Source organism: Diachasmimorpha longicaudata, chromosome 13 (genome assembly GCF_034640455.1).
Source record: "Diachasmimorpha longicaudata isolate KC_UGA_2023 chromosome 13, iyDiaLong2, whole genome shotgun sequence".
In the NCBI taxonomy this organism is placed as follows: Eukaryota; Metazoa; Arthropoda; class Insecta; order Hymenoptera; family Braconidae; genus Diachasmimorpha; species Diachasmimorpha longicaudata.
The window spans coordinates 5708569-5719952 of record NC_087237.1 but is presented as its reverse complement, the minus strand read 5'-3'; the positions used below and the strand labels follow the sequence as shown (position 1 = coordinate 5719952).

The 11384-nt window shown below is 39.0% G+C and overlaps 3 protein-coding genes across 3 annotated transcripts; all 3 read left to right on the top strand.

The window, feature by feature from the left end:
• The first annotated feature begins 670 nt into the window (after positions 1–670).
• On the top strand, positions 671–4466 carry LOC135168316 (uncharacterized). The gene is made up of 11 exons (XM_064132350.1): positions 671–831; positions 1100–1270; positions 1375–1456; positions 1530–1665; positions 1850–2048; positions 2564–2641; positions 3117–3251; positions 3392–3562; positions 3848–3929; positions 4008–4143; positions 4201–4466. Exons 1-11 carry the CDS (start codon positions 709–711, stop codon positions 4370–4372), a joined length of 1485 nt encoding a protein of 494 aa, XP_063988420.1. The 5' UTR covers positions 671–708; the 3' UTR covers positions 4373–4466.
• A 331-nt stretch (positions 4467–4797) lies between these two features.
• On the top strand, positions 4798–11139 carry LOC135168315 (uncharacterized). The gene is made up of 14 exons (XM_064132349.1): positions 4798–5378; positions 5625–5795; positions 5894–5975; positions 6047–6185; positions 6365–6546; positions 6914–6917; positions 9260–9337; positions 9438–9443; positions 9635–9754; positions 9929–10043; positions 10166–10336; positions 10448–10529; positions 10603–10741; positions 10845–11139. Exons 1-14 carry the CDS (start codon positions 5256–5258, stop codon positions 11029–11031), a joined length of 1599 nt encoding a protein of 532 aa, XP_063988419.1. The 5' UTR covers positions 4798–5255; the 3' UTR covers positions 11032–11139.
• On the top strand, positions 7286–9401 carry LOC135168469 (venom allergen 3-like). The gene is made up of 5 exons (XM_064132682.1): positions 7286–7444; positions 7730–7900; positions 8144–8225; positions 8452–8587; positions 8848–9401. Exons 1-5 carry the CDS (start codon positions 7322–7324, stop codon positions 9035–9037), a joined length of 702 nt encoding a protein of 233 aa, XP_063988752.1. The 5' UTR covers positions 7286–7321; the 3' UTR covers positions 9038–9401.
• Positions 11140–11384: the final 245 nt, after the last annotated feature.

Here is an 11384-nt window from a genome sequence, read left to right as displayed (position 1 = left end):
AAAATGTAATCATTTGTATGTTTTGGGGTCACAAAAAAATGAGAGAAATATGAAATCATTATTTTGTATTTTCAGCCAAAACAATTATTTTACAGAATATATTTCTTAATTATATTATTTAATAATAAATAAATAAGTAATTCTTCGTTGGGTTTTTTTTTGTTTCTGTGCACAAGATAAAATTTTAAAAATTGTATAATAATTCTAATATTTTAAAGAATTGTTGAACTAACGAGTGTATATTTGCCTGAATTATTTAAAAATACCATTAACTATGAATATTCAAAATATTGAAAATACTTTCGTGACTATTTATCCCATTGATAACTCTCGATTTTCATATTCCTCGAGTTGAAAACTCGAGACGATTACCCTGAACACATGGAGGAAGCAAGCTAGCAGATAGTGGATAATCTAAATAGGAGGGAATGAATGAATATCAGAGAATAAACTGCCTATTTCATTCTAATGCACGGTAGCAGCAAATCACCCTGTCAGTGAGGCACAATTATAGCTCAGAACCATGTGAGAATCATAAATAAACAATTTTATTACCACAAATGGCGAATATATTCGATAAGAATACGATTTCGAATGCAATTTTACTGTCGTTTGATAGTGTAATCCTGCAATAAACAGCTTCGTAACATGCAATTCTGGATTTAAATACATCAGGACAGTGCACAGTCCTCACAGTTTCCAGCAACAATGTTCACATCAGTGATTCTCGTGCTATTGGTGAATGTTGGCGTCTTCGTCAATGGTCAAGCCGACTATTGCGATGTGGAAAGTTGTAAGCCAAAGGGACCACATACAGTTTGCGAATATCCGGTGAGAGACAGGGCCAGTTAATCATAAATTTCAACGACGTCATCTGGACCACAAAAAAAATTGTCCATTAAAAAAAAATATATTTTCTTTGCAAATTGGCTCAATTCATAAATTGGAGTCGTAGTACAGAGTCTCCTTTAGTCAAATGTGACTCTTTAGTATTTCATAATCCTTATGATTCTGTGAATCTAGAGTTTCGCTCAATCATAGAGAATAATTGTCTATAAAAATCGTCTCTGCATCATCATCGCGAATTTTTATGCCTCAGTGGGAGGAGCCTTCAGAGGATTGTGGTGAAGTTGAGCAATTGGGGGTGACTGAGGAGGAAAAGAAAACCATTATCGACCGACACAATCACTGGAGACGTTACGTTGCTGCTGGAAAAGAGACGAGGGGTAATCCTGGACCTCAGCCTGCTGCCACTAACATGGGAGATCTGGTAATTGACTTCAGAGATTATCCTCAGGATGTTTAGGACTTAATTTTGTTTATCCTGAACTATTTTTTAATTTTCCTCTTATGCTTCATTTTTTTATTTTACAGGAATGGGATGACGAGTTAGCTTACATCGCTCAGAGATGGGCTAATCAGTGCGACGATGAGCATGATTCCTGCCGTGACACATGTGAATGTCGACATTTAATTAATAATATGATTAGCTGGTCAATTGTATTCTGTATCCATTCGTATTTTTTTAGATTCTGAGTGGGTGGGACAAAATCTCAACTGGGGCGCCTGGAGCGATGGATACCATCCCAACGTAATCAGAGACTTGATCGACAATTGGTACAATGAAGTGGAGCACTTCAACGCTAACACCGTCTCCTCCCTCAAGTGAGTACTTCCAATTAAGTAAAAATTATAAAAAAATTCATATACAAGCCCAGTGAGAAAATCATCCACTGTAAACCCCCCCACAGGGGTGATCCCATGTAAATTATTTGTGGTCATAAAAATTGAGATATTCTTCCTTGAAATTTGAAGAGATCATTAATCAATTCCATTTATTAATGTCTAGGCCGAAGCCCCCAGGAGTGAAGCTCTACCATTACGTTCAAATGGTCTGGGCCGATACCAAACGAATCGGCTGCGGTATCTCCAAATACACCAGGAATAAGCCAACCCAATACAATCCCAATATGTGGCCTGAGCTGTTCCTGGTCTGCAACTACGGACCAACAGGAGTCATCCAGGACTGGCCTCTATACAAAACGGAATAATTTTTCAAACATTTTACATAAAAAAAGGCACAACCTTTATTCCCCTATTTCCTATTATTGTACCTCAATATGCCACATTCAACATCTCACGCAAAAAAAAAGAGGAGCCAATCATTTGGAGATGAGGGTGAATCAGACCTGGGGGAGTTTAGTCACTTCCAATTGGAATATTTCAACCTCTTGACGGAGACGTCGGAAATATTTCAATGAAAATATCGAATATTGCGAGTTATTTTCACATATTCTGTGTGCGTATGATTTGTCAACAATAAATAGTCCTGGTGTTAGTTGCAAAAATTATTTGACTCATTGTTATGTATTTTTTTCTTCTTTTTATCAATGTTTTTCGAAAGCCCGATCTCGTAAAGATAAGCCCCAGTCGCGTGGGTTTGGCCAGTTTCATTCTCTCAATAAATCAGTTTGATTGGGAATTAGTTCACGGTATAACACGTTATCGGGAGGGGAGGGTCACTCCCGATAAGTCTTAAGTCCTTGAAAAATTGCTCAACTAGTCATTCGAGGTCGTGGCGAAATTCCTCAAAATTTCGTCATTGAAAATTTCATCTTTTAAGGAAAATCAGGCTAAGTTGGTACCGTTAATTATTTAATTATTCCATCGATTTTCCCCCAATTCAGTTCAACGTATATTTAGATCACATTCAGATTTAAATCTTCATCGATCCCCTCGAACAAATAATTGAATCTTTACCTCATTCAACTGCCACTGCACCACCAATAATTCAAATATTTTGTTGAAGTCAATTATTGCCAACTGGTCATAACGTTTCCGAATTTTCAATCTATCGATAATTCTTCTGAAGATGTATTTCCTCATCGAAAAAACTAGACACGCGATACCGACATTTCCAGGTAAAATCGTACCAGGAAAAAAATCGAGGAACACTCAGAAGTACTCAACCAATTGAATGAATTTCAATAGCACAATTATTATTGCAAATGACATTGCTAGTCGCACTTTCCTTCCTCATGATACTATCTCTCGAATAATTATTCGCGAACACACCCCCAATGTTTAAATATCACCTGCCCACCATTTTTTTTCAGTTTAGCCTGACCATGAGGAGAGCATTGAGTCAAGTGGTATTTTGGGGCTGGGCAGCCTTCGTCCTGGGACAGGAGCCGAAGTTCTGCGATCTGCAATCTTGCGGCAGTAACAAGCACACATTATGCGAGTTCCCCGTAAGTAACACAATATTATTAACGAGAAAAAACACACAAGTAATGAAAAAAAAAATGGCAAAGGTCTTCCACTGATTTATTTGCACGCGACAGTCCTCATAAAAATTGATCACTGATTCAAATTTTAATTTACGTGATAGTCACCTAATCCTGCCACTTCGTGTGATGAACTGGGTGTTGTGGGGTTGACCCAGGACGAGAAGGATGCCCTCCTCAAGGCACACAACGATTACAGAGCTTATGTTGCCAGCGGACAGGAGACCAGAGGCACCAATGGTGGACAACCAGGTGCTACAAATCTTGGACCTCTGGTAATTAAAGTGATCATCAAAAAAAATGGAAAATTCATAAAAAACAATAAAAAATCATGTTATATTGTTTGTGAGACTTCATGGTACATGAAAAATTCAATGAAGGTATCAACTATTTATCTTACCTTCTCTGATTGGCACAGACAGCTCAAAATTTATTGTTTATTTTTTACAATTGTGGAAAAAGTCTAGGAAAATCCTTCATTCGCTGAGTACCACGTCATATTTTCCATAAAATTTTAAACAATCTCTTCACAAACTCCTCACTATTTATTCTGTTCGCAGCAATGGGATGACGAAATAGCAGAAATTGCCCAACGATGGGCGAACCAATGTCATTTCGCCCACGACTCGTGCCGCAACACAGGTCAGTCTTCATTATCCCCTCAGTCCATACAATTTCATTTCAGGCCAAAAGACTTTAAATCTCCCCTCACCCTTTCAGCTGACGATTACGTTGGACAGAACATAGCATCTGTCGCCTGGAGTGATAAATTCCACTACGACAATGTCGCTGACATGGTGAACAGTTGGTACAACGAAGTGGACCAAGTGGACAGAAACATCGTCTCATCCTATCAGTGAGTCCTTGACACCAACCCCCTTCTCTCGGCTTCGACTAACCCCTTTATGCCCAGATTTTCAGAAAACACTGGACACTACACCCAGCTCGTCTGGGCTGGTACCACCAGACTGGGCTGCGGAGTCACAAGATACAAAAAACCTGAAGAATGGTACAGTACCTACCTCGTGTGCAACTACGGCCCAGGAGGAAATATCATCGGGGCGCCGATCTATCAGACATCATAATTACCACCGATTTTTTTCTGTGATTATAATAATCTGTATCCGGCCCAATGGGGCCCTCATTGATGTCAATAAATAAATGTTCTTTACCAATGCACATGAACGTATAGGGGATGATGCGATAAAGATTTTCCCCCTATCATTTCCCCTTCGATTCCACGTCCTTGAACGGCTCCTGAAAATTGTTAGTCAAAATGATAACGCCCGTAGCCGCTACTTCTTATCTACTGATAACTGCCAGAAAATTGATGATTAATACTCGAGTTTCTATTATCGTGAGCCTGCGCATAATTCCAATTTTTCATGTGCAATAATAAGTGCAACAATTACACCGACACGAGTGGTAAACGCACTGTGCAATACTTTTTCATAAATTTTGATGTGAGAACGAGTCGGAAAAAAAATGTGGGACGAACCGTCGATTATTCTACTTCATTCGTGCGGTTCCTCTCCTTCCGAGTGTCATTTCTACTGAAATAATTGTTTAAAGGAGTGAACAACTACCACGAATAAAATAATTACTAAACCTTTAAACATTATCATAGTGTCGCTTAATTCTCGGCTTATCTTCGTTGTGGGTCCCACCCACTCGGTATTCTAAATTTTTCCATTTACCGTACATCAAAATCTCAACGTCTGCATGACAAACAAACGTAAAAACCGACGTGTGATATATTCAAATGAAAATGCAGCCGGAAAAATATTTGTTCGCGCTATGAAGTTAATGTTAATTGCGGTAGAAAAAAAACATTATGACAAATCATATTCGCTAACTGCACTTTCCGGGTGGGATTATATTTGCGTTTTTGGCGGAAGTGTTCCGGAGCATGCGATACACTATTTAAGGAGAGTATCCAAGTAGATTGGGTCACTGTATGGTTAGACAATGGGCAGAGTATTGGATCTAGTTATTTTGTTGTGCTGTATAGCACTGGTCAGAGGACAACAACGGAGATCCTGCAATCTGTCTTCCTGCAATGGAAAGCCACACACTTTGTGTGTCTATCCCGTAAGAATAATTATTAATAAATAATAATAAACATTTTGGAATTTAAAAATGAAAACTTCTATTTTACATCCGAAGGAAGCTTTTTTTTATTATATTTTTAATTGTTCGTCACCGAGAAAATATCACACTAAGGATTTAGACAGAGGAGGATTATTTCGATAGGAGGAATCGTAAAGACAAATCGAATCCTATTGAAATACTAATTTCCTTTGAATTTCATTCGAATTTGAAAAATGAAAATTTTAGTTGATCGGTCCAGCGACTTCGTGCGGTCAATTAGGAGCCAGAGGTCTGAACCAAAATGAAAAAACTGCAATTTTGAATAGACACAATCAATGGAGAGCTAATGTTGCCAGGGGAGGAGAGAGGAGGGGTAACAAGGGGCCTCAACCTGCTGCCAGGAACCTTGGTCCTCTAGTGTGTAAAATAAATTTATTCGAATGCTTCTTTTTCACTATTTCCATAGCAATTACAGTTGAAAATATGAAATGTTAACATAATGTTCTTCTTGGCAGCGGTGGAATAATGAAATAGCAGAAATTGCACAGAGATGGGCGGATCAGTGCAATTACCGACACGATGAGTGCCGCAATGCAGGTGAGACATCAGTCTAAAGTCATTAAATTAATTTCTCAAATGAAAAACTTTAATTCATAAATTATTGACAGCTGATAACACACACGTGGGACAGAATATCGCGTATGTTGGGTGGTCTGATGGCTGGCATGAGGAGAGTCTCCTTGAAATGGTAGATAATTGGTACAACGAAGTGAAGGATTTCGATAAGAACATGGTTAAATCACTTCAGTGAGTCACTGAAAATATTTTCATAATTTTTCCCCGATAGTCACTGGACTCTTTCCATTAAAATCATCTGGAAAAAAATTCCAGGTCTCAATACTCCCCAGGATCTTTTTAGAAAAAAAAATTGGGGAGTCATTTCTTGACATTCGGTTATCACTCACGCGATTGTTTCTCTTGTACAGCCTTCCACCAGTCCCACCAGGCCCTAAACTCGGTCACTACACCCAGATGGTCTGGGCGAAGACCACTAGTGTTGGTTGCGGTGCCTCTAGATACAAGAAAAAGGGTGAATTCTACAAAACTTACCTCGTATGTAACTACGCTCCAGGAGGAAATTACGACGGCCAAGCGGTGTACGAACCACGTTAATTTTTATTGTAAATATTTTTCTGTTCGGTATGTGGACGCTATTCAATCGGACGTGTTGACAAATGTGCAAAAATAAATGATTACGACGAACCAAACCAATGCGTTTATTTAAATTTGTCCATTTTTCTGTGTGTGACGGAGAAAAGTCGGTGAAAAAAATTGCGATCTGCTCTTTCTACTCTAAAATGCGCAGGAATTTTTTTTCGACTATTGAAGATAAACGGAAATATTTCTGAGACCATAAAATGTTGTAAAATTTTTAAGTGATATGTGTACGGCAGAAACCACACGTACTTTACCGTGCGTTTATAGAGAATTGCACGACAAAGAAGCAATAAATGCTTTGTCTTACATTCCTTCAGAATCGTACGTTGGATCAATCGAAATTCGCAAAAAACATTAACTGGTAAAAATTGATATGGCACACTCTGTATACATTCATTCAGTTGAGTCATTAGGTGAACATTAAACACTGCAATTGTATGCAATATCCCATCAATGAATCATTGTAAGTCCACGAAACTAATGCGTACATTAAGAGAAGAAAATTTCCTTTATGATTTGGATTTTCAATAAATAACGTTCGCAAAAAAAATCGAAACTTTATTTTTACTTCTATTTGCCATTTTTATGTGGCACCTCGAATTATATTAGTTGTGCATATCGTGCGCAATCACAACTCCCATAAAATTGATGTTTCGTGGAACTTCCCAGTGCTCGATACTTAAAGACCGCGTGGAGATCGATTTTTTTCAGTTCGTCGTTGAACAATGATTGGAATATTGATTCAACTATTGATCCTCGGCTGTCCAGCAGTCGTTCGTGGAGAACGGATAGACTTCTGCAGCATTACGTCTTGCAACAATCGGCCTCATACTCTCTGCCTCTACCCTGTGAGAAGAATATTTTTTAAATAAAAAAATCAGTAGGAAAATAGTACCACAATTTAAGTCAGCCCGACTGTCCATTCTCTTTTCAAGGAGTATCTCGGAATCTAAGGGAGATAGCGAAATTTACACCCCAACGTTTGTTGTAGATCTCCATCGACTCTATGAAAAATGTCCTGACAAAAATTTCTCTATCGCCCTTAGATTTGAAGATATCTCCTGGAAACTGAGGTGCGAAGTGACTTTACATTTGCTATGTGGTATGTACTGATATGATTGATTTGTACGCAGTCAAAGACACCCGCAGCTTCCTGCGGGCTAATGAAGGATAAGGGTCTGACATCCCAGCAGAAACAGGCCATTCTTGCACGTCACAATCACTGGAGATCGTACGTCGCTAATGGAAAAGAAGTGAGAGGCGTCAATGGACCCCAACCTGCTGCGAAAAATCTTGGGCCTTTGGTATGTAAGTCAGGGAGTTCGTATCGTTCTCAGAGAATTTTTTAATTAGAAAATTACTTCCGGAGTCTTGGACGGAATATTACATTAGGAGGTGCGTCAAACTCCTGTAACGCACGTTGTAAACTGCGGAATTCATCATTTACTGCCCGGAGTGATGTCAAGGATTTTTTTTGGGATTTCCCACTAGAAAAAAAATTATCTTCTAAATAAATGTTAAAGGTAATGCGGTATTTTTTTTCGTAGACCTGGAACGATGAAATAGCAGAGACCGCGCAGAGATGGGCTGATCAGTGCAAATTTCAACATGATCAGTGTCGAAACACTCGTAAGAATTCTGTATTATTGTGCCCCATAAAAAATTTTCAATTTTGTCTTATCAATTTTTTTTTCGTGTGGTGTTCCCTGATAATTTTGATTCGTATCAGCCTTTGAAATAGAATAGTTAAATTCCATGGGAAAATGGGAGATATCTAGGACTTTTATTTGGCGCCTGAAAAATATAAGTTAATGAAACTCAAGCGAATTTCTGAATTTTTTGGTGGATTTCTTAGCTACGATGTACGTGGGACAAAATATCGGCTTCATGAGCAGCACCGCTGGGTGGAACGACGAAAATCTACTCAAAATGGTGGATAATTGGTACAACGAGGTGGAAGATTTCGACGCAAGCATAATTCGTAGCTTTCGGTGGGTATTCAACAGAAGGTATATTATATGATCAAAAATCAAAGGAATAAATGGCCCATTCGACACAGCCGCAATAAGACCGCACGTGGAAAGATTTAAAAAACATAAATAAAATGCCACTGATTGTTTTCAATAGAAATAGTGTGTTGAACATGCTCTATAAACAATGGACTGTAAAGATATGAAAGTCTTCTACAGAATCGCCAAGAACAGCATTTTTCTCTGATCCTACTCATTACTCGTATTCACTCCATCCTCAGCGTTCTCTCCTCCCGAGGACGACCAACTGGTCACTACACCCAGATGGTCTCGGCGACCACTACGATGCTCGGCTGCGGGGCTACGAAATTTAAAAGAAAGAACGATGCCTACCACATATCCCTCCTCGTTTGCAATTACGCCCCGAGTGGAAATTGGGTGGGTCAGGCAGTCTATGAAGTATTGGAATAAACACTGGAGGACAATGGAGCTTATGTCGGTTGTCACCGAAAGCATCGCAAGAAGTAATTAAAAAATCTCCATAAAACGTCAAGATAAAATCCATGAATGAGTGCAACTCACAGTAGTGCAGTTATTTATGTTATGTATTTGTCATTCTCCAGAAGATATTGGATAATATAATATTTATAAGCACAATATTGAATATTTATAATTTTTTTGATTTTTGTACAGTGTTAAATATTCAGGTAAAATTTCAGTGTTAATGAACTCCAATAAATTAACGTCAACGACCCCAAGTATTCACATCATGTTTGATAAGCAATATTCCATGTTTATTAAAAACAATTAAAGATGTTTGTTAACATTGTCGGCATTTCAAGTGTTCAGAATTTAATTATTTAACTGACAGACGGAGGTACCTCCTCAATGGGGTTGAAAACTTTAATCTACTGTCCGAATAAATTAATTCAGCAATAAAATATAGAAATATTTCATTACCTCAATGCGGAAATGACCTGGGTTTTCCCACCGAATTGGCCGAACAATAGTTCGGTTCCTGAATAATATTTGAATAGAAATTTTCTCCACGTGATTGTGAATCTGTAGACAGATTCAAGGAGTGAAGATTAACTCAGCTTATGATACCAGAATCGCATTGTGTCAGCAAATATTTATATTTTCGAGCGTTAAACCCCGCGGTAGATTCTTCAAGTCGACGCTGAGGATGTACTAAACAGTCTGTCTCATTACAAATTATATTCATTACCTACATTCGCCATACAGAATTATTTTTCTTATTATCAATATTATCTTTGGTGGAATTGTTCCGGGGAGCGACGCTCGATATTTAAACCGCTCAGGTGGGGAGATTTCTTCAGTCCACCATTAGACAATGTCCAGGATATTTTCTCAAGTGCTACTGCTGTGCAGTCTAGTACTAATCAGTGAACAGCAACAGAGGTACTGCGATCTGCCTTCTTGCGGAAGGAATCCGCACACGTTATGTCTCTACCCCGTAAGAATAAACATTCCTCAGTAATAAATAAACAGACGGAAAGATGTGAAAAGCCGCTAGTGTTGGCAAATTATCCAGCTGAAACGTCAGGAAAAATTTGTAGAATTTTATGAAACTTCCAGTCACCTTCGCCACCAGCTTCATGCGGCCAGTTGGGACGCAGGGGGTTGACTCAGGGTGAGAGGAATGCCCTCCTGGACAGACATAATGGATACAGAGCTCGCGTTGCCAGTGGCCAGGAAACCAGAGGTGCTCCTGGACCTCAACCTGCTGCCAGAAATCTTGGCCCCCTGGTACGTGGAGTCGAAATATATGTTCATAATTTAGGTTTTCAGGAATTGATTTATCAGGGTAAGACTGAGAATTTCGCACCAAGAAATGGACTAACGTATTCTCATTTGCAGAGGTGGAACAACGAAATAGCGGAGATTGCACAGAGGTGGGCTGATCAGTGCAATTATGGCCATGACAGGTGTCGAAACACAGGTAAGAATCAGTCTCAGTTTCATTCAATTTTGTCACCAATAATTCTTATGATTATTTGTGGTTGTAAATCTAGCTGATGACACATACGTGGGGCAAAACGTAGCGTACATCGGCTGGTCTGATCGATGGCGTAATGAAAGCCTTCTGGAGATGGTGGATATGTGGTACAACGAAGTCGCTGATTTTAATCCTAGTCTGCTCAGAGCATTTTTGTGAGTGAATTCCGTAAGAATTTCGTATAATTGCAGTGAAGTCTTGGCCTTGACGATCGCAGAACAGTGGAATAATTAAAACTGTAACTTATTTGTTGTTCAGTCTTCCCCTAAATCCATTAGCACCGCTGATTGGCCACTACACACAGATGGTATGGGCTGGGACTCATTTTCTCGGCTGTGGTGCATCAAGATACAGGAAAGATGGTGGATACTACGTTACATTTCTCGTTTGCAACTACGTACCCGGAGGAAATTATCTCGGTCAACCGATATATGAAATTCTGTGATATTTTTTTATTTTTCCATAACTCGATACTGCTCCAACTCTCGATCGTTACATGGAATTCGATGGGTGTCAGCAGATGTAAAAAAATAAACATCCATGAGGAAACAAATTAATGTGTTTATTGTCGTATTTCATGAGTTTTTTGCACTCGACTTCGCCACTTGTTAAAATATTGTTAAGCGATTGATTGCACTTATTGACTGGGCAATTCATTTTCCCAGAAAGGGGGGAAATTGGCGATTTGGAAAAGAGGGCCCGTTTTGCTCTAGGAGGCCCAGGAGCCGAGAAAAACGCGAACCTCCCTGCCCCCCCGAAAGGACTGTTTTGAAATTGCCAATGAGCGAGAGAGAAATA